Genomic DNA, 26,664 nt, shown 5'->3' on the forward strand with positions numbered 1-26,664 from the left:
AACAGTATTAGAATAATTCTCAATAGTTCTGTATGTTTTAGTTTAATATTTAAATGGACATTGAATATTGTAACTAAGAACAGCAGATCAGTTTCCCCAAATAATTACCTTAAATTGTAGTATGTTAAAGTGTGTTATTTTGAGAAGAGCCTTAAAATATATTAAATAAATAGAATTTTTAAGTTGTTAGTCTGAATAATAACTAAACAATAATAAACCGAATATGGAAATCTTCTGAGCTATAATAACTTCGGATTTTAAGTTGCAAGTACTATGTTCTTGGAGAAGCTGTAATAACATCTGTATTATGTGAATATAATACCATATGAATTGGTTGCCATGCTGAAAATAACATAACTAGATGAGAGAAAAAAGTGGTGGGCTATATGGGACATACTTACAGATCTCCTGATTAGAAGAGGATGGAAATTGGTATTTGTTGTGATGCCTTTCGTCTGTTCAAATCTGTGCATATGCGTGCAAACACACAGACACACAAATAAATTTCTTTTGAGAAAACTATGGAGCTTTATTATTTCTGAATTCTGTTCTTTGTCCACTGCTTCATGCTTAGTAAAACTTGTTTGTTAATAATTCAGCAACTTTTTATGATTGTCTGTTAGTTCTGAAACAGGGAGCTTTAAAATGAGGTTTCTTCTGAATATGCTGCCGTTTAGAAATGTATTAACAAAAATGCTTGATAGAAATAACTGATAATTAGCTTTTCTTAAAACTCAGCTACCTTTATCCTTCTGATTCACAAACAGCTAGTGGATAACAATACCTTGTGCTTTCTAGAAGCCTTAATATGGTTTCTTAATATTTTAAAGATACGAACATGGCTACAACCTGGCTACTTTTAATTAATGTCTTTAATAGCTTGGAGTGGACTAGCTTATACATTGTACTTTAATTGGAAATTTGGCTTTAAAAAAGCCACAACTAAGACTAATCTGTCACCTCCTGGCAGCTGTTCATTAATTTGTATTTGTGTAGCTTTGGCCAGGTCAGACTGCTTTGTGTACAAAAGCTAAGCTTTCTTATCTTTTTCTAAAGAAATGCCTTTCAGATCAGCAGAATTGTGTTTGCCTAGCACTTCGTATTTGTTTTCATCTATTCTTTAGAATTACCCCATGTGTAATTCTCATGTTCGTCTGATTTATTTTATAAAACTCATGAAATAAAAATGAAGGTAAAAGAAAACAAAACCTTCTAGGTACAAGCAATATCTTATTCTTAAATGAAAAAATCTGTCATTAGTTTAGAATGGTCTGTGCTTTAAAATAATGCTTCTTTAAATGGATACGATACCATGGAAGCTTTATTCTGATGGAATATGAACAAGCAGTGCATTTCCTTGTTGTAAATATTTAGTATAATTCCTATACAGTGACTCCTTCCACCTTCCTTCAGTGTCTCAGTATGTCTATTTAATAAGTGATTGGATTGATGGCAACTGATATGCTCAAATCAGAGTACTTATATGATAGTGCAAATGATACACGTTCATTATATTTGGTGGTTTGTAATTTGAAACCCCAGTACGTACTGAGGATGAAAATTCTATAGGTAATCTTTGACTTAAAACAACTGCATGTTTAGTGACCGTTCAAAATTACAGCAATTGAACAACGTGATTTTCAACCATTCTTCGCACTTATGACCATCACAGCATCCCTGCAGTTTTTCATCAGAATTTGGGCACTCGGAAACCAGCATGTATTTACAATGATTGCAGGATCTCGGGGTCATGCAATCGCCATTTGCATCCTTCCCAGCTAGCTTCCAACAAGCAAAGTCAGTGGGGAATGTAACATACCTTGATATCAGAAACATACCATGATGTCAGGGGTTTTCTCAAGCTCTTTGAAACAGAGAATAATATTCTTGCAAAATCCTTTATAATTAGAAGAGGAATTAGGTTTCAGAAATCCCAGCAATTGAATACTTTCACTTTAGCACCCAATTTATTTTTAAGTTATTAGGGTAGGAACTTCTTCATTCTCTCAGTAAAAACTATTTGAAGAACAAGAGAATTGACTAATGGTTTTTACTAATATTGGGAGGAATGTGCAGGTTTTCTGAATTTTGCAAATCATTATTTACTTTCTAAGGTTCTGGATAGATACATTTGACAGAATATACTGTAGCATTTTAATAAGCAAACTAATTAATTAAATGTGGACTGGTAACAGTTAAATAGTTACATAGTAGCTGACTGAAACAAGTGAAATTTCAAGAAGAATACCACAAAATTAAATCTCTGATGCACCTTAACATTTTTATCTCTTATTGGGATTATGAAGTGTAGTAAATGCTTAACAGATTTGCTACTAACATAACTTTGGGTGAGATAGTAATATCATAGAATGGTAATTAAATTCAAGCTGATAGCATAGAGTAAAATGTTGAAAATAACAGTGAAAATTGAAAGAAACAGATGCAAAATTGTTTACTTAGAAAGCAAATCAAGTGCACAAATATAGAATAGGTGAAATCTGATTTGAATTGCTTACTCTGAGGAGTGAGTTGGATGCAGTGGTCTGAATGGTCTTTCAGTTGCGTGGTTATATGAAAAACTAATTTCATGTTTGTTTCAGTTACTATTATACGAGGGCAATTTGGAAATAAGCCTCTGTTTGGTTATCAATGACAGATACTCGCAGATACAGAACTTTTATTGTACACATTAGAAAACTACAACATTACATTACTTTTCGACATTAATTGCCATTCAAATTGAGGCACTTGTCATAAAGTCTTACAAGGTTTGAAATTCCTTAGTAGTAGTCGCCCAGCACCAAATCTGGGCTATCGGGGTGGGGGTTGGGGTGGGTCATCAAAAACATCCCAAAGGAACTGCTTCAAAAGTTCTTAGGTGCATCTAGCAGTGTGCAGGTGAGCATTATCATGAACCAACACCACACCAGAAGTGCTGCCATAAAAAATCCCACCAAATGTGAAGATGCCAAAGGAGTACTGCTGGTGAAGTTCATGGAGCATGGTTTGACCACCAGTTCAGAAGTCTACTGTAAAATGTTATCAAAACTCAGAAGAGCCATCCATAACAAGCATCAGGGCATGCTGACTTCTGGTGTGGTGTTGGTTCATGATAATGCTCGCCCACATAGATTCACCCAAGAACTTTTGAAGCAGTTCTGTTGGGATGTTTTTGATCAACCCTCCCATAGCCCAGATTTGTCGCCGAGCAGCGACAAATTGTCATGTGCAATAATTTGTAAATGATAGAAAATAGTACAAAAAACACTAATTGTATATAGTATGTATAATCATTGTAATTATTTTTAGATTTATTTATTTGTTAAATTTATTTGTTGCTTATCTCATCATGGAGCTACTCCAGGTGGCTTACAATAATAAAAAGGAAGAAAAATGAAAAGGCCTGTAAATAGAACAGAATATTGAAAACATTTCCTTCGTTTTCTAATGTTGCTAATATTGCATAATACTATTGCATAATAATAGCTAATCAGTTACTAATATTACAACTATTATAGGAATAGTGATGTTACACTATGTTGTAAAAGGTGTGATAATACTGATTTTGACCCCATTAAGATAAAAACCAATGACATAAATCTGATTTGCCAGAATCTTAATGCAATCTTCTGTAGTTCAAAGACATTTAAAAAAAAACCAAAACCTTCAGCATATTTTTTAAATACTTTTCCCATTTTTGGTTGTGTTATCTGCATTTATGAAAATGTTTTTGTTTCTATTTTCAGATTATAGGTTGCCAAATTAAGAGAGAACCAGCAGAAGCAACTCAGCGCTATACTAGGTGGATCAATAATTTAACACATGATCAGCTTCTTACTCAGGTATTTGGGTATATTTGTATAACTGAAAATTAGAGAGACTTTATTTTCCCATTTATATTGTACATAATTTGATATTTGCTTTGTCTGCTTTGAATATGGAAGCAGTATATTTAAAACCATCTGAAAGTAGGACATAATCCCATTCTGCTCACACATTGTTTGTTTCTGTACATCCCTCTTCAAAGTATGCACTGTACATTTCTAGGATAGATTTGGATGAGTGGGGTTAGAGAAGAAATAGAAATAAGATAATCTGTTTCTTCTAGATTCACTGATGGAATTCTGTCAGCAGAAAATCTGAGTTTGATTCTGCTTAGAATAATACAAAGGCATGCATATATAAGTAAGTGGATCAGAGCAGCATTTCAGGGAATGAGAAATAGCCAAATATGAATTAAAATTGTTAATAAAAACTATACATACATAAACAGTTTGTTAATTATCTTCTTAGCTTTATTTAAAATCGTGCAACCATAATTAAGATTCTAACATAATTAAAAGTGCATAAGTTTGCATTTTATTAGATGTTTTGGGGAAGCCAATTTATAGTAACATAGGAGGTTAAGGAGACATAAGTCTCTATGAAACCATAACGCTTATTTGTGATTCTGCATCAGTTATTCTTCTTTGACTCCAAAATCATTTTTGGATTTTTGTAGTGGATGTGTGGATGGATGCTAAGGATGGATGTGTGGATGGATGTAACCCATTTCTTGCTATTTTTAATTTGCTTTAGGAAATGAGAATGCAGAATAGAACTGTGGTTGGTAAATTCAAAGAGAAAGAGAAAGCGGAGAGAGAGAGAGACTGTCTTTCTGATTCCTTTTGAGGTTGCTTCCAATAACTAGATAGAAGAACTGATATTTTATTTATCTCAGTGTTACCTTACTGTCTCTAAACTTTTTGTCACCAAAGTCAACCAAAAATCCTATTACAAAAAATAGTAAAAGCAGAAAAACACCATTACAAACCCTTGCTTTGTACCATTCCCCTTTAGTATTTATTTAGAAAATTTATTGGCCTCCAACTCACTGACAGTGACTCCTGTGGCTTACAGAAATAAAACCCCAATACGAAACTCAATTAACCCTTCCTCCCCCACCAGCAACAAGAATCAACCCAACTTGATATCTCTTTTGTTACACATTTAATCTGCATAATATTCTGGAAACTTCTATAGCTTCGCTGAAAGATGTTTCACCGAGTAAATGTAATCTACCAAATGTCCTAGGCCCCCATTTTGAAGAGGGGAGCAATTGTTTATTTTGATCTTAGCTTCCCTTCCTCCTTCCCTCCCTTCTTTTGTCCCCAAAAGAATCCTTGTTTGTAACCTAAATTTATTTTCTTACTTATCTCTATCTCATTTTCTTCCTTGAGGTCTATGGCCCTAAACGTATTATTTTCAAAATGTTCTGACAGTGAGAACAGGCAGGCAGTCAAAACTATTTGTTCAGCCGTAAGTACCAGTCCTCTCACCTCTCTACCTCCCTCAGGGGCCATAAAAGCAGCTAACATAACCTTCACTTTCAACTGAAATAGAGCTCCTTTCGATTATACTATTGTTATCCAGGAAATGTAAGATATTGAAGCACTGAAAGCCTAGTTTGATCCTTTCTCCCCAGGGTAGAAGTTGTCCCTATCTTGATTGCAGTTTCCTCCTTAAGAGCTCCCAGTACTGACCACACCAAATAAATTCTTCTCATCGCAGCCTTGAATATTAATAAAGCATAGATTAAATGCTGAGAAGATAATTAGGGAGACTGTAACCTGACACTGGGTTAATTTCCATGTAGAATTCTTGGTGCTTAAAGATCTAGATCATTTGGGAGTTGGGTATCCAGTTTGGAATCGCTGCTGTTGAGATGCTTTTATAAAGCAATGATAGGGGTAGGCCGTTTCTTTCGTATGGGTAATGACATTATTTGATATCAGAAAAGCATTAATTGTCTCAAATAGCCTAAGAACCATTTCCCTAGATGGATATCCAGTTTATTCAGGATGATAAGTTAGATTGCAGCTACTTTTGGTTTTCTTCCTTTTTGTCTATTTTATTATTTAACTGTGTGGCTCTTTGATGGTGACCCTGTGGAGATTCTCACATCCAGGTCATGGTTGTCCCAAAGGTTCTTTTTCCAAAAGGCAACTGGATTTTCTTGGTTTTTTCCTTTGAAAATGTTTCTCTTATCATTCTGAGAACTGAAGAAACTGCTTGGATGAAAAGTGAAATGATTTCAAATAAAAAAAAAATCAAGAAAGTCCAGTTGCCTTTTGGAAAAAAGCAGAACCTTTGTGACTTTGATAGATACCATTCTACAGGTGGAGAATTCAATCTAACTCGGATAGTAAGATAGCAATTTCTGATCCACCTGCTTGTGATATATCTTTTATAATAGTAAAAATAAGATGTCTTCTGGTTAGGAACAACTTTAACATTTGACATTTATTTATTAGATTCTGTCCCTCTTGCCTCTAAGGGACTCTTGTAGAATGCTAAAGATGTTGTTTAGGTCTTTAAAAAATTATTCACCAATTACTAGTTTATAAAAAAATTTCCTCAGTTTCTGAATTCTGAATTTACACCAAAGCACTGTATGATACTGTGGTTTAAAATATTTGGGTTAGGGTTAGGGCCAACTATCTTCTGTGGCAGATTATATGTTTATAATCTTCCTTCATTTGCTTATTAATCAGTGGTTATTCTAAAAGTACAGTTTGTTCAGCTACCTCATAGTTTGAGAAGTAATATAATCACCAAGGAGGGGAGGAGGGCCATACATGGCTTCTGTGGTGAGGCAAAATGTTAGCCATGCCTTAGCCCCAAAGGAAATGCGAGTGGTTGTAAGGCATCTGGAATATGAAGAAGGAGGAAGTGGTCTGCTTCAGGCTGCTGCAGAGTTTTTGGGCATTACACTGGATGAACTGGCTTTTTTGATGTGGGCAAGTGCGATCTGATCTTGCAGAAAAACAAGCAGCATTCATGTTTCAAAATCTACTGTCATATGCACATGGCTAGTAAACAGAGCAAAACGAAATGCCATGTAGGAGTTGCTGCTTTCTTAAAAAGAGCTTATTGAAACAGAAACTCCGTAAAATGGTTAGCTTTTATTATTTTGGGGGAATTTTCTTCAATTTTTCATGCTAGCCCACATTTAAATTACTTCACACTTATAACCAGCACCAGTTATCAGAAGGAAATCATTCATATAGAACACTTTTGAGATCTGTAGAACTGTTAGCTTCAAGGTTGTGTTTCTGCTAGTAGTAGATTAAAGTTTATTTTATGAGGGAATATTTTAGTGGCTACTCTGAAGGAGTGAATGAATGATCTTGCAATGGATTTTTTTTTTAAAAAAACCCAACCCTAACCACTAACCAATCAATCAACAACAAAATCCTCATGGTGAAAGTATCCTCTTTTTTATTTGCTACTAGATTTCCTGCTAATTATTTATGTATCTAAATAAAATTGCTTCTTTTCATTTTCTTTCTTTAAAATAATGCTCCTGCTGATTCAATGTGCCAGTGCTTCCAAACTCTTTCCTACATTACCCGAAACCACTTCTCAGAAAGTCTTTATTTAGACTATGATTTGGTAATGCATTAATGTACAATTAACCAAGGAAATAACACTTTTACCTAATTTTGGGCAATTTTTAGATTTGGGAAGCACTGCCATATACAAAACATGACTGGGCTGAAATGTTGAATTTCTTTAGTGTTCTTTATTCAAAGGAAGTAGACAGTGCCTCCTGGTATGTCTTTTCCTATAGATCTGTCAATTTAACAGTGCTCTCTTATTGGTAATTCTTGAAAATATGTTTTACATTTTAGGTTGCAATGTCTCTGATATGTATGATTTACTATTATATTTCCATATTTGCAATTGTACTTTTGTGTTGGTTTTTTATTTTCTTTTTGTGTTTTGTTACTGTACTTTGACATGTTCTGTTTTAAAATAATTGTGCAGCACAATTACCTACTTCATAAGTAATTTCATAAACGTGATAAATTATCTACTATTCATTAACTGTAACTGTTCTGAGCCCCTATGGAAAGGGTAGGTTATAATTTTATACATAAACTAAAGTACTTCTTTCTCTAAATTTTATCTTTAAGTAATATTTACAACTTCCTTAGTATGGTTAAGAAGGCCTAAAATGTTCTATTCTTCATGTCAAAACCACAGTGTAGGTTGCTCTGATAAATGTGTGCCGAGTATGTTGTCATGGGGGAGTGGATTTTTTGGAACACTATGGTCTTTCCTATTCATAGCCTTCAGAAAATAATCCCTGCTGTTGAAATTTAACAGATTGTACATTCTTTTTTTCCCCCTTTCAAACTCATTTGTAGTTTGCAGTATTATTTTTCTTGAATTTAATCTTCACTACTAGAGACTGGGTGATTTAAAACCAGTGGTAGCTAAATTTAATCTCAGTACAAATGCAAGGACTATATTGTTAATTTTTGTCCTGGCTTAGATATGAAAGCCATGGGTGACTGAGACAGTCATTATCTCTCAGCCCAACGTACCTGACAGGAATGTGGTTGAGGGGAAAATAGGAGGTGAAGGAAGGTACAGCCACCTTGAGTTATTTATATAAATAATAAAGGCATGGAAAAAATATTTCCCATTGCATCAGTAAAATAGTTCATTTTCCCCCCTGAATCTATTTTACATAACTCTTTGGTATTTGGTATAACTATATCCTTTACATAAAGGTACATTCCTATTATGTTAGCAGTAAATTCCTTTGAAATATTCCATTTAAAGCTAAAATAGTAATGTTTATCATCATAGACATCACCATTTTTAGTAATAGCACTACTAGTATTATTGCTGGTGAGCAACAGCCATGGGTAATTTACTTAAATTAGGATATCCTAATTAAAGCACTCTTTTTATGGAACATTCTGCAAATGAATAGATGATTCAGTTACAGATGATTTTTTCTATGCACAGTTGGGGGTTGTTGTATTATCAATCAACAATAAATCAATTGTTTCCATCATATTTGTCATAGTTGAAAAAGGACAAATTGAAGAGCTATGCCATCATTCGTATTTCAGGATTTTTTCTTTTCTGATAAACATTCCACACTTAGAAATCACGTACAGTAGTGACTCAAGCTTATTCACCCTCTAAAATATTCTAGCCTACCTTCCCTATTTTTGTGGGTATTTAAAAAAGCCCTCATCAGTGAGCAATATAAGACTCTAAGTAAAATCTGCTTTGGATTATGTATATTTTTAAAAAAATACACGCTTTGGTTTGGAGAAGGTAGGAGAGAGCTTTTTGGTTATAAAATTATGCATGGATCTGCCCAGCAGATGTTGGCAATTGCAAAAGGGAACAGAGGCCATTCTGTGGTCAGCCAGCATGCTTCATTTCACGTGGGCAGATCAAGGCTCAAAGCTGCAACTATTTCCTCTTAGCACGCTGGGTGACAGTGTGAGCAGCCTGTGTGGGCAGCAGCCCAGTTAACTCATGCAACCTCATTTTTGTAATTAATCTTTCTTTTTCTTTTTTCTTTTAAATTAAAAATTCCTGTCTCCTGTTCAGTAAAAATGTGAGATTTTAACCAAAAAAATAATAATTAGTGATAATATTGTGATATTTTTCTGCCTAATGAAACAAAAGCATTCTTTTAACATGGGATGATAATTGGCTCTATGAGGCATACATTCATGTTTTGAATAGAACTGGAATTTGAAAGAGCAACAGTTTAATTCTTGAAATGTTTTCTTAAATACAAACCCACCGAGTTAAATGCGATGCATAGAAAATCTTTGTAGAATTGGCCTATAAAATTATTTTTAAATTCTTAAACATTTATAGTATAGTTTATAGTGGTGGGAGTCCAAGGATCATAAAATTGGGACTGAGTGAATTGTTTCCCTGAAAAAGTTTTAGATGAACAAATACACGGTGAAGTGTGTGTGCTTTTCTTAATCCATAGTTTTAAGGATTCTACATGATTATAGTAGTCCCATTTAATAACAGAAAGTGTTTTGAATAACATAATTATTTGTTGTAATTAAAACTGAAGGAAAAAATGAAAAGAATTGTGCAAATACTGTTGCAAGTCTTTGGCTGTGGTTATTACTCATAGCTTATTATTGCTTATTATACATTTGAATGTTCTTCCAAATGGCACTTGCTATTAATGGAAAACTACTGAGTAACCAAGAATAAAGACTTTCTGTGCCATGTTCTCGTTACAGGAAGGTGCATAGTAAGGGGAAGGAAATATTCTAAAATTTGACCACCATATGCTGAGGTGGAATAGTAAGTGCTAAAACATCTCATTGGCCTATAGCAGGGGTGTCAAACTCAATTTCATTGAGGGCCGCATCGGCATTGCGGTTGCCCTCAGGGGGCCGGGTGGGTATGGCAAGGGTGGGTGTGGCCTACTGGGTGGGCGTGGCTAGAGTGCTTATGGCCTACTGGGTGGGCGTGGCTAGCTCTACATCGTTCACATCAAGGGTGCCTATGGGGCCTGGGCAGGAGTGGGACAGATCTGAGGGTCTCTGGCAGAAGGAGGGTCTCTGGGCCAGGGCCAAGGCAGTGGGGGCCGTTCCCTCACTGTTTCCATGATGGCTTCGCGGGCCACATGAAACCACTTTGCGGGCCGGATCCGGCCCCCGGGCCTTGTGTTTGACATGTCTGGCCTATAGTATTCTCAGATTAGTCTGAGTATTCTGATCAATATTTGTAATGTTAACTTTGAATTATCCATTACCTTATGAATGGTTGTAATCTTTCCTGAACTTTGCATGACATACCACTAACATAGGCATACGTTGAAAGATATAGGCTAGTAATTCCATTATTTTCTACTATAGATAATAACTGCTGCTGCAGTTATTCATTTTTGTTTATCATATTGTTTCATTGGTGAGCATGATCCTTAGCTTAACATTAGAGCTCATCTGTTGGATATAATCGTTTGCAGAGTGATTATTATGTAAACAGAAAGAAGCATATATAAATTGCAAACTTTTTTTTTACAATTTTACAGTAAGTGTTTTGATGTTTATTTATGTAAGTAAAAGGATGCTCATTTTACCTAATGTTCTATGCATAGGTTTTTGGTTTTTTTGTAGATGGTTTTCAGGCTGAAATGAGTGCTCTTGCTATACTGTTCTGGACTTTTCAGATACTTTCTCTTCCAATATATTTGTCTGATATAGAATTCATGCCTTCCAGGTATTTTCATCAAAAATTTGACATGAAATATCAGTATTGAAATATAAAGATCCTGAATGTCAAGAGATGCCAGCTTAATGGATTATTGTTAGAATGGCAAAAATTCTGTGCTTTGACCAAGCATGATTATATTAGTGATTTTAAAAACCACCAGAAATTATTTAAATATTGTTGGAATACTTTCAGTAGCATTTGTAAAAAAACTTTGCTGAAAGGCTACGTGGGTAACTAAAAATGTTCATGTGCCTTGGGACTTCACTGTAAATTTTTGAGATTAGAAAATCAAATTGATACAGGTAGTCCTTAATGTATAACCACAATGGGGCCTAAAATTTCCATTGCTAAGTGAGATAGTTGTTAAGTGAGGTCTGTCTCATTTTATGACTGTTTTTCACACACTTGTTAAGCATATCACTGCAGTTGACAAGTGAATCATGTACCGTATTTTTTGGACCATAAGACGCACTTTTCCCCCCCAAATGTTCGGGGGGAAAACGAGGGTGTGTCTTATGGTCCGAAGGTGATCCGTATGGCCAGCCCCAACCTCCGCAAGAGGAAAGCAAGGGAGATTGCCAGGAACACAAATTGGCCGATCTCGCTCACGTTGCTGCAATCTCCCTCACTTCGTTTCAGCCTGCTTTCTCTTGTAGCAAGGGAAGCTGAAGCCGAGAGAGGGAGATTGCAGCAGCGCAAGATCGGCCGATTCGCGTTCCTGGCAATCTCCCTTGCTCTGTTTCAGCTTGCTTTCTGCAAGAGAAAGCCGGGCCGCAGAGCCGCCTCTGCGGGTACTGCTCTAACTTAGAGAGGGAAGGACAAAGAGGGAGGGAGGGAAGGAAGGAAAGAAGGAAGGGACAATGGGAGAGGGAGGGAGAGAGAGAAAATAGAGAGAGAGGGAGAGAAAGAGAGAGAGGAGAAAGAAAGGGAGAGAAATAGAGGGAGAAAGAGGGAGAGGGAAAGAGAGGGAGAGAAAGAAAGGGAGAGAGAAAGGGAGAGAGACAAGGAGAAAGAAAGGGAGGGAAATAGAGGGAGAGAGAGAAAGGGAGAAATAGAGGGAAAGAAAAATAGAGTGGGAGAGAAAGAGAGAAGGAGAAAGAAAGGGAGGGAAATAGAGGGAGAAAGGGAGAAATAGAGGGAAAGAGAAAAATAGGGAGAGAAAGAGGGAGAGAGAGGAGAGAGAAAGAAAGAGGGAGGGGGAGAGGGAGAGAAAGAGAAGGAGAAGGAGAAATTAAATTAGTAACATGATTGTTAAGTGAATCTGGTTTCCCCACTAACTTTGCTTGTCAGAAGGTTGCAAAAGGCGATCACATGACCCTGGAACAATGTGACCATCATAAATATGAATCGATTGCCAAGCATCCAAATGTAAATCACATGACCCTGGGATGCTGCAATGGTCATAAGTATGAAAAATGGTCATAAGTCACTTTTTTCAGTGTCGTCGTAACTGAACAGTCACTAAGTGAATCATTGTAAGTCGAGTACTACCTGTACTTTATCATTTTTTTCCTTTTTGAGGGGGGTCAAGTTTTTGACACCTTGCTGGGCGACTGGTGGTACTCGGATATTGTCTTGTCCTAAAAGTGGTACAATGGATGAAAAGGTTGAAAAGCCCTGTTTTAGTATACCAGTACTATTTGGTTCAGAATATTTTTGTTCTTGTTTTCCTCCTCTTAAAAACTGGGTGCGTCTTATGGTCAGGTGCGTCTTATGGTCCGAAAAATACGGTAGTTGTTAAACAAATCTGGCTTCTCTCATTGACCTTGCTTGTTGTAAACTGGCCAGGAAGGTTACAAATACTGATCATATGTCTCTAGAACATGTCAGCTGCCAAATGCCCTTATTTTGATCACACGACCATGGGGATGCTACAGTGGTCATAAGTTTGAAAACCGATCATAAGTTGCTTTGTTCAGTGTTGTTGTAACTTCGAACATTCACTAAAGAAATGGTTGTAAGTTGAGGATAACCTGTATGGCATACACAAACTACTGCTTAAAGTTTTATTCGCCTATTCCAGACTTCAGATGAAGTATAGTATATAATATGATGGTCTGTTCTTCGAGAAACCAATGCAAATCCTTTGTGGATATGTCAGAAATTTGTACTAACATTTTTTTTGTTCTCTTTCTTTATATCACTATAGTAATAATAATAGATAATCAACTTTTTTGTATTTATTCTTACAAGGATTTAAGATTGCTGTGAGAATTTCCAAAATAAATATTTGTATTATAAGAGATTTCTTATAATACTTCCAGTAGCAAATGGTGAACTATTTCCCCATGTAGTTCACTTCAATTTTTTTTCTTTTTTATCAATTAGAATCAGAAAGCATACTCTGATAACATTTTGCATTTGACTTTATATAATAATAGGAAAATCATCTTTAATTTGGAATTGATTAAAAAAAGTCAGGCTAGAAAGAATGAAAAGTGCTACGTGAAATTATTTTTGATAGGAGGCCTAACACTAACATTAAAAGGTTTTTTTTCAGTTCCTTGAAAGAACTTAAGTGAGATTTATTATCTTTATCCAACATTTGTAAAAAATACTTCAAAAATGTTTTCTTCTGCTTTTTCCTACTGAAAAAAGTAGAAAATCTCTCCTTATAGAAATGCCATGATAATGTTAAAACAAATCAGTGAAATTCCCAGGACTTTACTACTAAAAATATTATATTAGGACACAATAGGGTATATATACTTTTGCTGCTGTATAGCTTTCTTAGAAAACCTAGAACATTTACCCTAAAATTATCCTGGATCTTGCTACCTGTACTATTTTGAGGCATTTGTACCCAGCTCTTTTGCTTTATTACTATTATTTACAGCTCAAATTAGAATGGTAGTTTTAATGTGAATTGTCAAGATGATCAGCCCTACAGGAGGTACAGGGTACACCATTTCTGAGTGAAATACTGCTTTAATAAACAGATAAATATGAAGAGAACAAGAAACAGGATATACTGTATACAGTACCGATGTTATTAATATAACAATTAGAGATGGAAAATTCCTTAACAAGAGAACAGAAAGGGTTTTTTTTATATGCAAGTGAACAGAAGTACTGACCAGGAGTTTATATCTTACTTATTGAACTTAAACTGTACTGTGTCATCTGAAATCACAAAGTAGAGATTTGGTAAGGATATGCCTATTGGTAGTTGGAGTAGTAATGGATAAGCAATCATTTGGAATAGAACTGGATAAGAATGCATCTGATTTTCTGAAATGGTTTTGCCCATTTGCCTATGAGTAGCTTGTACTTGTACTTGTACTTGTACTTGTAGGGACGCGGTGGCTCAGTGGGTTAAGACGTTGAGCTTGTCAATCGGAAGGTCGGCAGTTTGGCGGGTCGAATCCCGAGTGCCGCGTAACAGAGTGAGCGCCTGTTACTCGTCCCAGCTTCTGCCAACCTAGCAGTTCGAAAGCATGTAAAAATGCAAGTAGAAAAATAGGGACCATTACGGTGGGAAGGTAACAGCGTTCCGTGCGCCTTTGGCGTCCAGTCATGCCGGCCACATGACCACGGAGACGTCCTCGGACAAGCGCTGGCTCTTCGGCTTTAAAACGGAGATGAGCACCGGCCCCTAGAGTCGGAAACGACTAGCACGCGTGTGCGGGGGAACCTTTACCTTTACCTTTTAGCTTGTACTTATCCACCCTTGAATCTAATAAGACCAAATCACTACAATACTTCATGTCCCTTAACCACGGTTAAAAGACATGCTGTGTGATTGTGTACCAATTTGATCTGTCTCTTATTTCAGCATGACCTTTTGCTTCTCCTTTACCTAACAATCTTAATTGTAGTTTAATGACTTTACCCACAACTAGTAAAAGTTTGTGTACAGGATCATTTATACATGGTTAATTTTCCTGATGAAAAGGGGACTAAATATTATTTTAAAAATCTGTTATATCTTGAAGGTTTTACTTTATTTTTTTCCTGAGAGCACCCACTTCAAAAGGTATCTAAGAGGCTAAACAATATCTATTTCCTTGTTTTTACTTGTAATTTTTGCTGATCCTATCATTTTTCAGTATTAGTTTTGGCTGTTTTTTCCTAACTTCTACTTTCACTGTAGATTTTTATTAGCTATGTTGTTGTTGTTGGTGATTTGTTCAATGTTTCAACAATTTATCTATTAGTAATTTTACATTTCACTGATACTGCAGTTAATGCTTTATCAAAAAACCACCAAGGTGAGACAAACAATGGAAACTATGCTTTATTACTGCAGCCTAGCTTCTGTGAATACATTAATTATAAATATATACTGACTTGGTAGTAGAACTAAACAGAACATCTAAACTGTAAAGAGTTCTACCTTATTTCCTCTGTTATCCTTCACATTGCAAGGTTAATTAATTTATTAAGATTCAGATGGGGAACATTTGGATGGTTGTTATAGAACTCCTAGAGCATGATCATTTTTTTAAAGGACACGGTATGCCCATCAGACAGTGGAGAGACTGCCTGACGCCAGGATGAGATAATAAATAGTGAAAGGCGTCTACTGAAGATTTTGCAGGAGTGAACAATGTGCGTGACATATTTAAGAGTGATAATATGGTGGTGATCTCAGAAACATATATTTGGGGTTTTTTATAGGCTAGAAATGGTTGAAGTGTGTACAGTCCTTCAGATAACTTTTATATCCCTTTACATTCTTAGTAATGAAGGGTTGGTGCATTCATATATTTTGCATGTACTTATTTTCCAAGAAGTTTGATTTTGCTGGCCCAAGAATAAAGAGAAGAGTAAAAGGAGTATACCATATCAGATTTAGAATTCAGTTTTTCATAACGTAATAGTGCTTATAGGTGTGAAGGTATTCTTGGTATTTCAGGGCAGTGTACAATTAAGATCAGATTTACCTTGTATGCTTGCCAATATTATTCATCTAAAGTGGGGAAAAGGACATGACTACAATCCATGACTACAATCCATGACTACAATCCATCCACTTAAAACTGCTGTATAACCTCAGCCACAGCAATAAAGAGGAAAATACATAACACCAAGGGGAAGTAGTCATCTACTAGTCAGCAAATAGAATAGTGATCAATTATTGATTCAGAGTTGGATGCAAAACTGATTTAGGTTCTATTCTTTATCTTTGCTTTGTCTGTTTTCTTCCTGTATTTCTGTCCCATTTTTTGAGGCAGATAATAATAATAATAATCCTGGATATGTAACAAAGGAATCTCTCTGTCCTTTGGGATTACTGTTATTAAACTTCCTTTGTTCAGATAGATGGACAAAATAGACATACAAAATCTACTCGAAAGAAATGTACACCCAGGATATGTTCATGAAGGTAGGACCCTTACTCAGTTTTAAGTACAAAAGTTAGATAGGCTGCCAAATGTGAGATGGTTAAATGGATGGCTTCTCCAATTTGTTTTTAGTATTCTCTTAAGAGGCTAGTTAATTTTTCTAAATTGCTTTTTCCTGGGCTTATATTTTAGAAAGATATATTTTCTCTAAAGAATCAGCTTTGCGCTGGGGTATACTCTTGGCACAATGCTGTCCTTGAATGTTTAATTGATGGCTTGCACTTTTTCCCGTTTAGGTAAGTACACTAACTGCTTCCTCATTCTTGATGAGGATGATGATAAAAAAACTATTGCCACCTTGCCACAGATTTGCAAACCTTAGTCACATCTAGATTTTCATTTGAACTGCTTGTCACATTCCAGATTGAAACAGCCAGTATTGCAGTAGTGTTAAAAAGAACTGTAATGTTGGTTCAGGGCAGGATTCAAATTCAAATTCATGCTGGATTGTGTTCTCCACTACATGATTTCATGCTAGTCTTCATGTAATCTATTTCAAAGAATTGTTGCTTTTTTCCAAATATGTGGAAAAGTAGAAGCAAAATTTGTACATTACCTTGGGCTTCTTTGGGGAAAGGTATAAATGATTTAGCTTTGTTAACCTTATTTTATATGCCAGTGTAATTTCCACTAATAGTCTGATAATTACTCTGGTAGTTCTATAATTTTAATAATATCTAATATTTTATTATTAGGTAAACTATTTAAACATTTAATAATATTTCTTGTATTGCTGTTGCAGGTTATTCAAGTTTAAGAACCTAGATAGGATTTCCAGTTGCTTCTATGAACTTTTGCTGAACAGTCCTACTTAAACTTTCGCTTTATAATGCTAAAATACTTCTGTAGATTGAACTGCTGAATAATAATAAAATCTAGTACTTTAGTTTTCCTTGGACTTCCTCCTGTTGCCAAAATGCTTAACGGAGAATATATGTCATTGGCAAAGGGCATGTTTTCTCATTTGGAGCTCATAAAGGACAGATAATTTTAAAGTCTGAAAAATAGTTGGAAGTTAAAGCAAACTATTTCCTCCAAAAACAACTGAAATATTTCTTTTTAGGAATGTTTTGTTTTAATAATAAGTGAACAGGCCGTCATTCATGGATTCTTTCCTAAGCAAACTGTAAAAGTTACTTATAAAATATTTTAGATCAATTATAGTAAACCTTTGTGTAATATTTAAGGCAGATTAACAAATGTGATAATAAAGGGGTTCTACTAGTGGAAGTTCAAGGGCAGAATTATGTGAGGGGATCAATGTACATTTTCTATAACAGTCTCACATCTCTTTCTCCATTAAACAGACATTCCCCTGATAGGTTTCTTCCTTCTTCCAGTCAGGAAGAATTCAGTGAAGGAGGAAAGAAAGGATCTATTGAATCACCCACAAGTACTCTTTAGTAGTCGAACACTGAAAGTGGCATTATGGATCTGCAAACCGTCAGTAAATGACTCTTGCAAAGTCATTTGAAATGAGATCCAGTTTAAACAATGCAATTAGCATATGGTCCAAAATGTATATGTGATGTTGACTTTCTGTGTGCTGCTCTTTTTTTTCACCTCTACCGGGTCACAGAAGTTTGAATGGAAAGGATTGCTGGGAAGAAACGGTGACAAAACTTTCCTTGTTAGATAAAAATGTTGACGCTATTTTTGGTGGGCTCTAAAAGAAAATATACAAGAAAATTAGTTCAGTTAAGGTTAGGATTTCATGTGTTGCTGAATAAAATTAATAAAATCAATATTAAGTTTGTTATCATAATTGGCTAATATAAAAAGATAATAGAATGACTATGATATAAGATTCCTCAATAGTTCTGCATATATAGCCAAGTGGATTTCTGCTTGAATTTGAAGATTCGAGACAAATCATTAAAAACAATTGATCTTATATGAAATTACAAAATTGAGACAAAGTAGTTGTCAGCCTATGAGATACAAAAAAGGGGTATGACAAATATATTCATTATCTCTTCTGTTTACTTTTTCAAATATTGAATAGAGATATAAAATAAGATTAGAGAATAAAGATTTAAAAAGAAACTTGCAGAATAACGGCATTTGCTAATAATTTTGAAGTATTTTTTGATTGTTTTATCTTTGTTGTATGCCACCCAGAATCATGTGTTTGTGAGACGGGCACCTATATAAACTGGATGAATAAATAAGTATCTTCTTTTATTGACCCAAAGGTGCTTTCCCAGAAGGCAACTGGACTTTTTTACCATAACTTTTTTCCTTTGAAAACGTTTTGCTTCTCATCCAAGAAGCTCCTTTAGTTTGTCATCAACTGAAGATGCTTCTTGGATGTGGAGGGAAATGTTTTCAAGGGAAAAAAAAAATACAATCCAGTTGCCTTTTGGAAAAGCACGTTTGGGACAACCATGACTGGATGATTGTGAATCTGTATAGATGTCTTCTGTTATTGCTGACTGGAAACTGCTTATGATCTACAATATTTTCTTTATAATTAGGTGAGAAAACAATGATGATGTAACTTTAGAGAAGAGTGTAAATTTAGAAAGCCTACAATAGTATTTTTAACTGCTGTAAAGAAGCAGTTTTTCTATTTTTCTTCTACATTTTTTTCTTTTGGTTTTTTTTACATTAGCTTCTTTTTATTTCCTTTTTTCATTTCTCTTTTATTCTCTTTTAGTTTAATTTTTTTATTGTTTTAAAACTTTAAATAAAATTATATTTTTAAAAAAGGGAAATTGAGAAAAAGTATGAGATCTGAAGGATGTGAGAACTGCTTAGTGTGTGGCTCTGTGAGATTATATATAAATGAGAAAGACAGAAGAAGAAATCCTCCCAGATTCAGTTTATTGTAATACCTACATTTTATTCGTGGTTTTTATGTAGAGTTTAATGCATTTATTACATGTATACAATAAAAGAGTTAGTTCCGTTAGGAAAATACAACTGAGAACATCACTCACAAATAATACTCCCTGTACTTAAATATCTCTAGATTTCTTTCAAGACAAAAAATGCTACCAGGGAATCCAGTGTAAGCAAGCACTTCAGATCTTCCTGCTTAGTGCTGTGGGTGACAGACTGTGTATGTAATAATGTTTGTTCGTTTTTCTGCCAGCTGCAGAGAATTCAAGGCCAACTTCTGGCTACAATGAATTTTAAGACAGTGGGGGATTGTTCCATTTTCTGATACAGTTGTTTGGGGAAGTGAGCATGCTGCTTAATTCCTCTTCCACTGGCAGTTAAGGAACAAAATAGAGCAGTTTGTATTAACTCAGAGTTCATCTCTTGGATTCATGCACAGTACTTACTGTGAGGCAGATTAATTAAGATTTTGTGTCTGGTACAGGCATCAGGCCAATTACTGTACTCCATCTAATAAATTCAGAGATACACAAAAATATTTCCTGTCTTTGGTTCACCTGCCACAAATCCAATATGGCCATGGATCTTGTTATGAGAGCGTATTAAGAAGCTACTAAGAAAGAATGCCTGCATAGATTCATGTTTACAGAAAACCCAGCATTGTGCTACTGTAATAAACTTCTAATCCTGTTTGAAGTTGACTTTGTCTTTGATAAGGAACAGGGCAGCTCTGCGAGACAATTGGGGCCTTCCTCTAAAAAGGCAAGGAGATAACATTCTAATGTTTTGTTAGGATGTCTAATGTAATTCTGTTTTAGCTCCCAAGTAGCAGCTTTTTCTTCATATAAAATTGGGTGCTGTATAATTTTTCAAACCAGTGAACTTTCTCTCAAAAAGATATTTTTGAGTCTCAAACTGCCTAATATTGTGGTGAAAAAATATCTGTTATTTTAGGTTACAGTTTGCCAATATCCTCTTCCTGATGGTTTTGATTTCTGTTATGCTTCTTTGCCAAGAAACTACAGGGTACATACCATATTATAAGCAGAACATCTCTCCCTCCACCCGTCCAATTTTTTTCTCCTGAGTTTGCTTAGATTGGATAACCAATAGGCATGTCTAATATGTCTGTGTCTCCCACCCTCCCAAAAAGTATTTCCATTCCTAAATCGGACATGGTGGTTTAATTATTGACATATATAATCCATTTACATATTAAGTGGGGGAGGGGTAATCTTATTAAAAGGACAGAATCAGACAAAAATGATGTTTTCCAATTCTCCAGAGTCTCACATCTCTGCGGATAGTTGTTTTAGTTTCTAATGGCAGCAATGAGCCAGGAAAGGAGAAAAGTGATGAAAGCAGATGGTTTTTTTGTACAATTAGTCTTTGAGTTCTCTTTTTTAAACATATGGATAAATTGATACAACGTAACTTATCTATCATGTTTGATTTTTTTACTTTATTAAATAGTGCGTGCTAATATATTTGCCAACCAGTGAAATAGTTAACGTCAGAATGGAATGTAGCAGGGTCAGTATAGGGATAAGGATGGAATTTTACCTTTTTTGTTGGGTTCTTTCTGTTTTTTTTTCAAGCAATATTATTTCTAGGCTTAGCTACAATTTGTGTATGTTTTTTCTCCTGGAATGATGGGAAATCACACCACCAATTTTTGGCAGTTGCAATTGAATAGAGTTCTATGAGCCATAGGAAGAAGCTCAGAGCCACAAGCTGTTTGCCCATTTTTTCACAATGGTAGGTGGATAGTTATCAGTGTGAACAAATGAGCAGACATTCTGTAGTCAGAGAAAAAGAGAAACACTGATGCTCTTTTAACGGCTGCAAAGTATTCTAATCCCTTCTTGTGTACTGTAGCTGCTAAAGAATACCTGGGTAAAGTGTTTTGAAAAACTACAGAAGCAGTTGCCTCTATTCATGAAAAAAGAATTGGAAAAGAGGGACTGAGGCAGCTGCTTATTTTCAATAACAAAGGCTGGCAATTAATATTTTCATTTAGTTATTCACTGATTTCTCGTAATATTTTTAGCATTTTTAGATTTCTTCTAGTTTTTCTAGTTGATTGTTTGCTATTTGCAGCTGAGATTCTGAAATTATCAAAATAATTTAATTGCCATCTTATTTTCTTAATTATATTAATTCTCTAGTAATTTTCAAATTGAAATTTCATCAAGGTTAAAGATTTTCCTATTTATTTTATGGTGAGAGGCTTCTGTGGTAGTCTGCTTCCTACCTGAAGTGATTTTTTTAAAAAAATTCCATCGTAAGAAAAGTGAGAGTGTGTTTCATCAGTAAAGACTACTAAAGAAATAATTCTAAATTGAACTATTAATTTTACAAATTTTACAAATGCAAGTTTACATATAAATAATCTGCTGACAGATCTTAACAATTCAATTGTTTTAATAATATTTTTATTTCATGCCATTATAAATTGTTTTTATTGTGTGAGTCATATTAATTTGGAAAATAAATAAGCAAATAAATAAATGCTGTTAGCTGTACATACCCTGCTCATGTCTAGCAAAGGTAAAAAAAAATATTTGGGAAAGTCAATGGATAATTTAATAATTTAATAATTTAATGTAATTTAATTTAATAATAATGTGATACAATAGTAGACATTTTAGATCATTCTAAAAGATTATGACATACAATGGCTGATACAAACTGTTTCATTCATTCATATATATATATATATATATATATATATATATATATATATATATATATATATATATATATATATATATATATATATATAGGTATTTTTGGTATTTATTGCCCTGTTCACCACCCTGAGAAGGGCGGTATACAGATTAAATTAAATATAAATTATATATATATATATATATATATATATATATATATATATATATATATATATATATGGATCCTTGGTTTTTCGGGTTTTTCCCCGCGTAGAACTAAAGGTGTGGGTGCAACGTTTCGACGGAGTCCCATCCGTCATCATCAGGCTTTAGCTTCCTTCTTCTGGGAGAAGCATGTGGCTGTTAGTTCCTCTTTTTTAAACTGCCAGAGGGGGTGTGTTCTGTGGAGGTGTGCTCTGATTGGGTGGGAGTGTGTTTTGAATGGTGGGTGTGTTCTGATTGGGTGGGGGGGTGTTCTGAGTGGATGGGCTGGTCTCAGCTGCCAGCTCCAGAACTGAGCTGGTGAGTTGTGCTGCTTTTGTTCGGCTTCGTGTTTGTGGTGGTGCCATGTTTTTATAGTGGGTGTCAGTTTGCTTATTGTGTGGTTTGGAGGGGTTTAAAGTGGCTGATGTTGCAGCTGTAGTTAGGTTTCTGTTTTGTGGTTGTGTGTCTTTATCGTTGTGGGTTCGGATTTGCTTTTTGAATGGTTGTGTGGTGGTGATGTCATGTGATGTTATCATGAGTTTGGGTCTGGTATCATTCTTGGTGGTTGGGCCTCGTCTGTCAATCAAGGCGGGTTTCCAAATGGCTGGTAGACGAGAGGTATCATCTCGTGTATTCATGCTGTGGGGGCGTTTTTCTATTCACAGCATGAATACACAGCATGTATTCACAGCATGAATACACGAGATGATACCTCTCGTCTACCAGCCATTTGGAAACCCGCCTTGATTGACAGACGAGGCCCAACCACCAAGAATGATACCAGACCCAAACTCATGATAACATCACATGACATCACCACCACACAACCATTCAAAAAGCAAATCCGAACCCACAACGATAAAGACACACAACCACAAAACAGAAACCTAACTACAGCTGCAACATCAGCCACTTTAAACCCCTCCAAACCACACAATAAGCAAACTGACACCCACTATAAAAACATGGCACCACCACAAACACGAAGCCGAACAAAAGCAGCACAACTCACCAGCTCAGTTCTGGAGCTGGCAGCTGAGACCAGCCCATCCACTCAGAACACCCCCCCCCACCCAATCAGAACACACCCACCATTCAAAACACACTCCCACCCAATCAGAGCACACCTCCACAGAACACACACCCTCTGGCAGTTTAAAAAAGAGGAACTAACAGCAGGATCCACATACAGGCACCCGCGAAAACCTCAGAAAACACACACACACACACACACACACACACACACACACACACATATATATATATATATATATATATATATATATATATATATATATATATATATATATATATATATATATATATATATATATATATATATATATATATATATATATATATTCAAATTGCTAATAAAGAATTTGGGAGGCTTTATTAGCAATTTGAATAATTTGCACAAATAATGAGCTGTCATAAGTTGACTAGTTCCTGTGGATAAGCCCTGAGCCGGGCCAAAAAACTGGAATGAAAGAGTTAATTAGCAAGGTCCATTCAAAAAGCCTTGACAAATACTTAAATATATATATATATATATATATATATATATATATATATATATATATATATATATATATATATATATATATATGTGTAAATTACTAACAAAGAATTAAAGGGAAACTGAAATGCATTTCATTTTCCCTTTAATTCTTTGTTAGTAATTTACACAAATATAGGAATTGTCCGGTGTGACTACTGCCTGTTCGATAGCCTTCAAGATAGGCTGAAAACAGGAAATAAAGATTTGCCCCATGTTTGGGGCCTAGCAAGGTAATCTAAAGAGTTAACATTTGAAACATATATATATATATATATATATATATATATCTTTAGTGTCATATTCATCTGCTTTGTATCTTTATAATTTCAGTTTATAAAGTACAAAAATTGGCCCAACATAATTCTGAAAGTACATGGGGTTCGTGGCAGGATTTGTGACAAACCTGAGTTTTTTATTTGCAGTATCTATAAAAAATGTGCTTGGCTGCAGATTGCCATCTTAATCATTAAGGAGCTTGCAACTGGTTTATTGCCATCTCATAACAGTGTAAATTGGTTGAGCATGTAGCTGCAGTTGAACCAATCTGCATAGACTAAACAATAGGGAATAATTGCCATTTGTTTATAGTGAAAGTCATTGAAAATGTAGTCATTGAAAAGCTCAACTGATTGGCATTGACTGAAAACCTTTGCCCTAAAGGCAATAATTATATGCTTTGATTTGGGGAAGAAAGCAGCACCTGCTTTATATTCTCTTATATAAATTAATAGTAATCATTTACTTTTGTTGTTAAAAGTGTGGGGGCTTGTTACTCATAATGCCAGTACTACTGAGCAAAAAGTACCCTCCCCATTAATAAAAATAGATTTTGTTCCCAGCTGACTTGTTTTCCTCAGCAGTGTGATTTATATTATTTTCCTTTGACTTACAAAGCTTCCACTTATGTAGCAGTAAATGAACACAGTGTGCTATAGATTAATAAACTAAGTATTGAAGTCTATTATCATATGAGTATCCTTTTAGCTAAGTATGCTAAGATATAGCCTACATTTTAGAACAATACTTGAGATGTCCAAGTTCTGCCTCAGTTGCTGTAATAATACTGCTTGGCATTTTTAATAAGTAGCATTTTCTTTTCTTAATGAAACAGGATTTTATATTCTATTACACAAAAAAGTGAAATGTATTGAATTATTGGCCTCCATTCTATCATTTTGTTTAGTTGCTACTCACATTTTAGAATTGTGTCAAAAGTATGAAAAGATTGGATTCACACCATGCTATGTCATAATTTATTTAATCATGGTCACCATAAACAGGTTTCAAGTTGTAATGGTTTGGTTCACACAAAAATGTTAAAACTAAACAAACCACATTTACTGCTCAGAGTACTCTGTGAATCAGTGATTTTAAGGTGTTCATGGGATAGTTATCTGTCTATAGTTTTTCTAAGTGCAGAAATTAATGTATGGGGATGTGATCCAAAAAGCTATAGCTGACATAGAAAACATTGTACATGTTCATAGGCCCTACATTAGCATTGTTTTAAAACCAGGAGATGAGATTATGTATTTTTAAATTAGTACCCCACAAAAGTTCTTGAATCTTGCTTGATTGGAATGCCATAATACTATTGGATACATATTCCTTTTGCAACTTCTAGTCTGAATTATTTCCTCCAGATAACTGTTCTGTAACTTTTCTGAAAAATATAAAATAAAGCAGAGTAGATAAGTAACACGTTCAAATCATGTTCAAAACCTTATAATAAAAATATATGTTCCAAATCATTTTGTACATTTGTGAACTCATAGCTGAATACCAGTGAGGTTCTGAATCTAAAAAAGAGGACTAAAAGCCATGGTCACCAACTTTCTCATCCAGCACAAAACTTAGTTTAGTTTAATTAAATCTAAATTAATTTACATTTAATAAGTTAGAAACTTTCAAGCCCAGAACAAGCAAATCAATCATAACTACATAGCATTTACATTTGTAGGTTATTTACAATCAAATTCATTGCAATATATCCTATCATTCTCTGACAAACTAATCAGAAAAATTAAAAAAAGTGATAGTGTCTAATCTGGTGTCTGCTAAAGTCTTTGAAGTCTCTTCAAATGAAAATATCTTCTATGTTTTGTTACTGCGTCTGCTTTCCTCTTCATGATAATAAGTTATTTTGTTTTGAGTTTAAAATTGACTGGGTCTCTGAATCACCCAGTCACTAAGTCTGTCAGCCCAACTCCCTTTATTATAGGTTTGTTTTTTTAATACAAGTTTTATTATTTTTTTAATTTTACATCCAGGTATTTATGAAGCAATACAGTGGTTGGGTAGTTAAAAGTAAACAATAGCAAATAACAAAGTCATTTGTAAATAGCTCAAATTACATCAACAAAAATTCCCTCTCTGATTCCCTTAGTTATAATAACAGTCAAATTGATCAAATTAGTACATTTCTAATTGCAACACAGTTAGAACAGTTTTCAATATATTTTCACTTATACATATCTATGTCCTGTTTTTGAGTTTTACCTAATTGCAATAGAATATTCCAAAGTAGCCTATAATATATAAAAGAAAACTTAATTTTCGGGTAACCCACATTTCCCCGATTTCATTATATAGTAATTATCTTGCCTAAAATACATACAGTGTTCATTTTGGTGCATTCTTATTTTATACAAGTTTATTCTGTTTAACAACTTAATAGTATAAATCAATTCTAATAGCTAACTTTCCGTTCTCTTAAAAGTCTAAAAGTTAAGTATAAAATCAGTATGTATCTTTTAAAGATTCCGCTTAGCCCAAATATATTCAGTTTATCATCTTAATAGTTCATCAATTATTAAAATAATATCTTTTATTATATCATTGCAAATTCTATAATACAATTCAAAGTTATGTTCTGATAGCTAATCTATTTCATTATATAGTTATTTTCATATCTGAAATACATATTCTATTTGTCATCTTTGCAATTCATCTATAATTAACAAAGTATATTTTATTGTTTATGGCTAATTTT

General features: G+C 34.5%; 1 protein-coding gene across 2 annotated transcripts in view; it reads left to right on the top strand.

The window, feature by feature from the left end:
• B3GNTL1 (UDP-GlcNAc:betaGal beta-1,3-N-acetylglucosaminyltransferase like 1) overlaps window positions 1–26,664 on the top strand; it is a 169,165-nt gene that overhangs the window by 42,314 nt on the left and 100,187 nt on the right. For both annotated transcript variants that reach the window (XR_014491416.1, XM_083354415.1), the window contains exon 6: window positions 3,747–3,842. Coding sequence is in view for 1 of the 2 variants with exons in the window: in XM_083354415.1 (XP_083210541.1) it covers window positions 3,747–3,842 (96 nt within the window). In the remaining variant the exon portion in view is untranslated. The remainder of the gene's footprint in view (window positions 1–3,746; window positions 3,843–26,664) is intronic.

Source organism: Vipera ursinii, assembly GCF_947247035.1.
Source record: "Vipera ursinii genome assembly, chromosome: 2".
NCBI classification, from domain to species: domain Eukaryota; kingdom Metazoa; phylum Chordata; class Lepidosauria; order Squamata; family Viperidae; genus Vipera; species Vipera ursinii.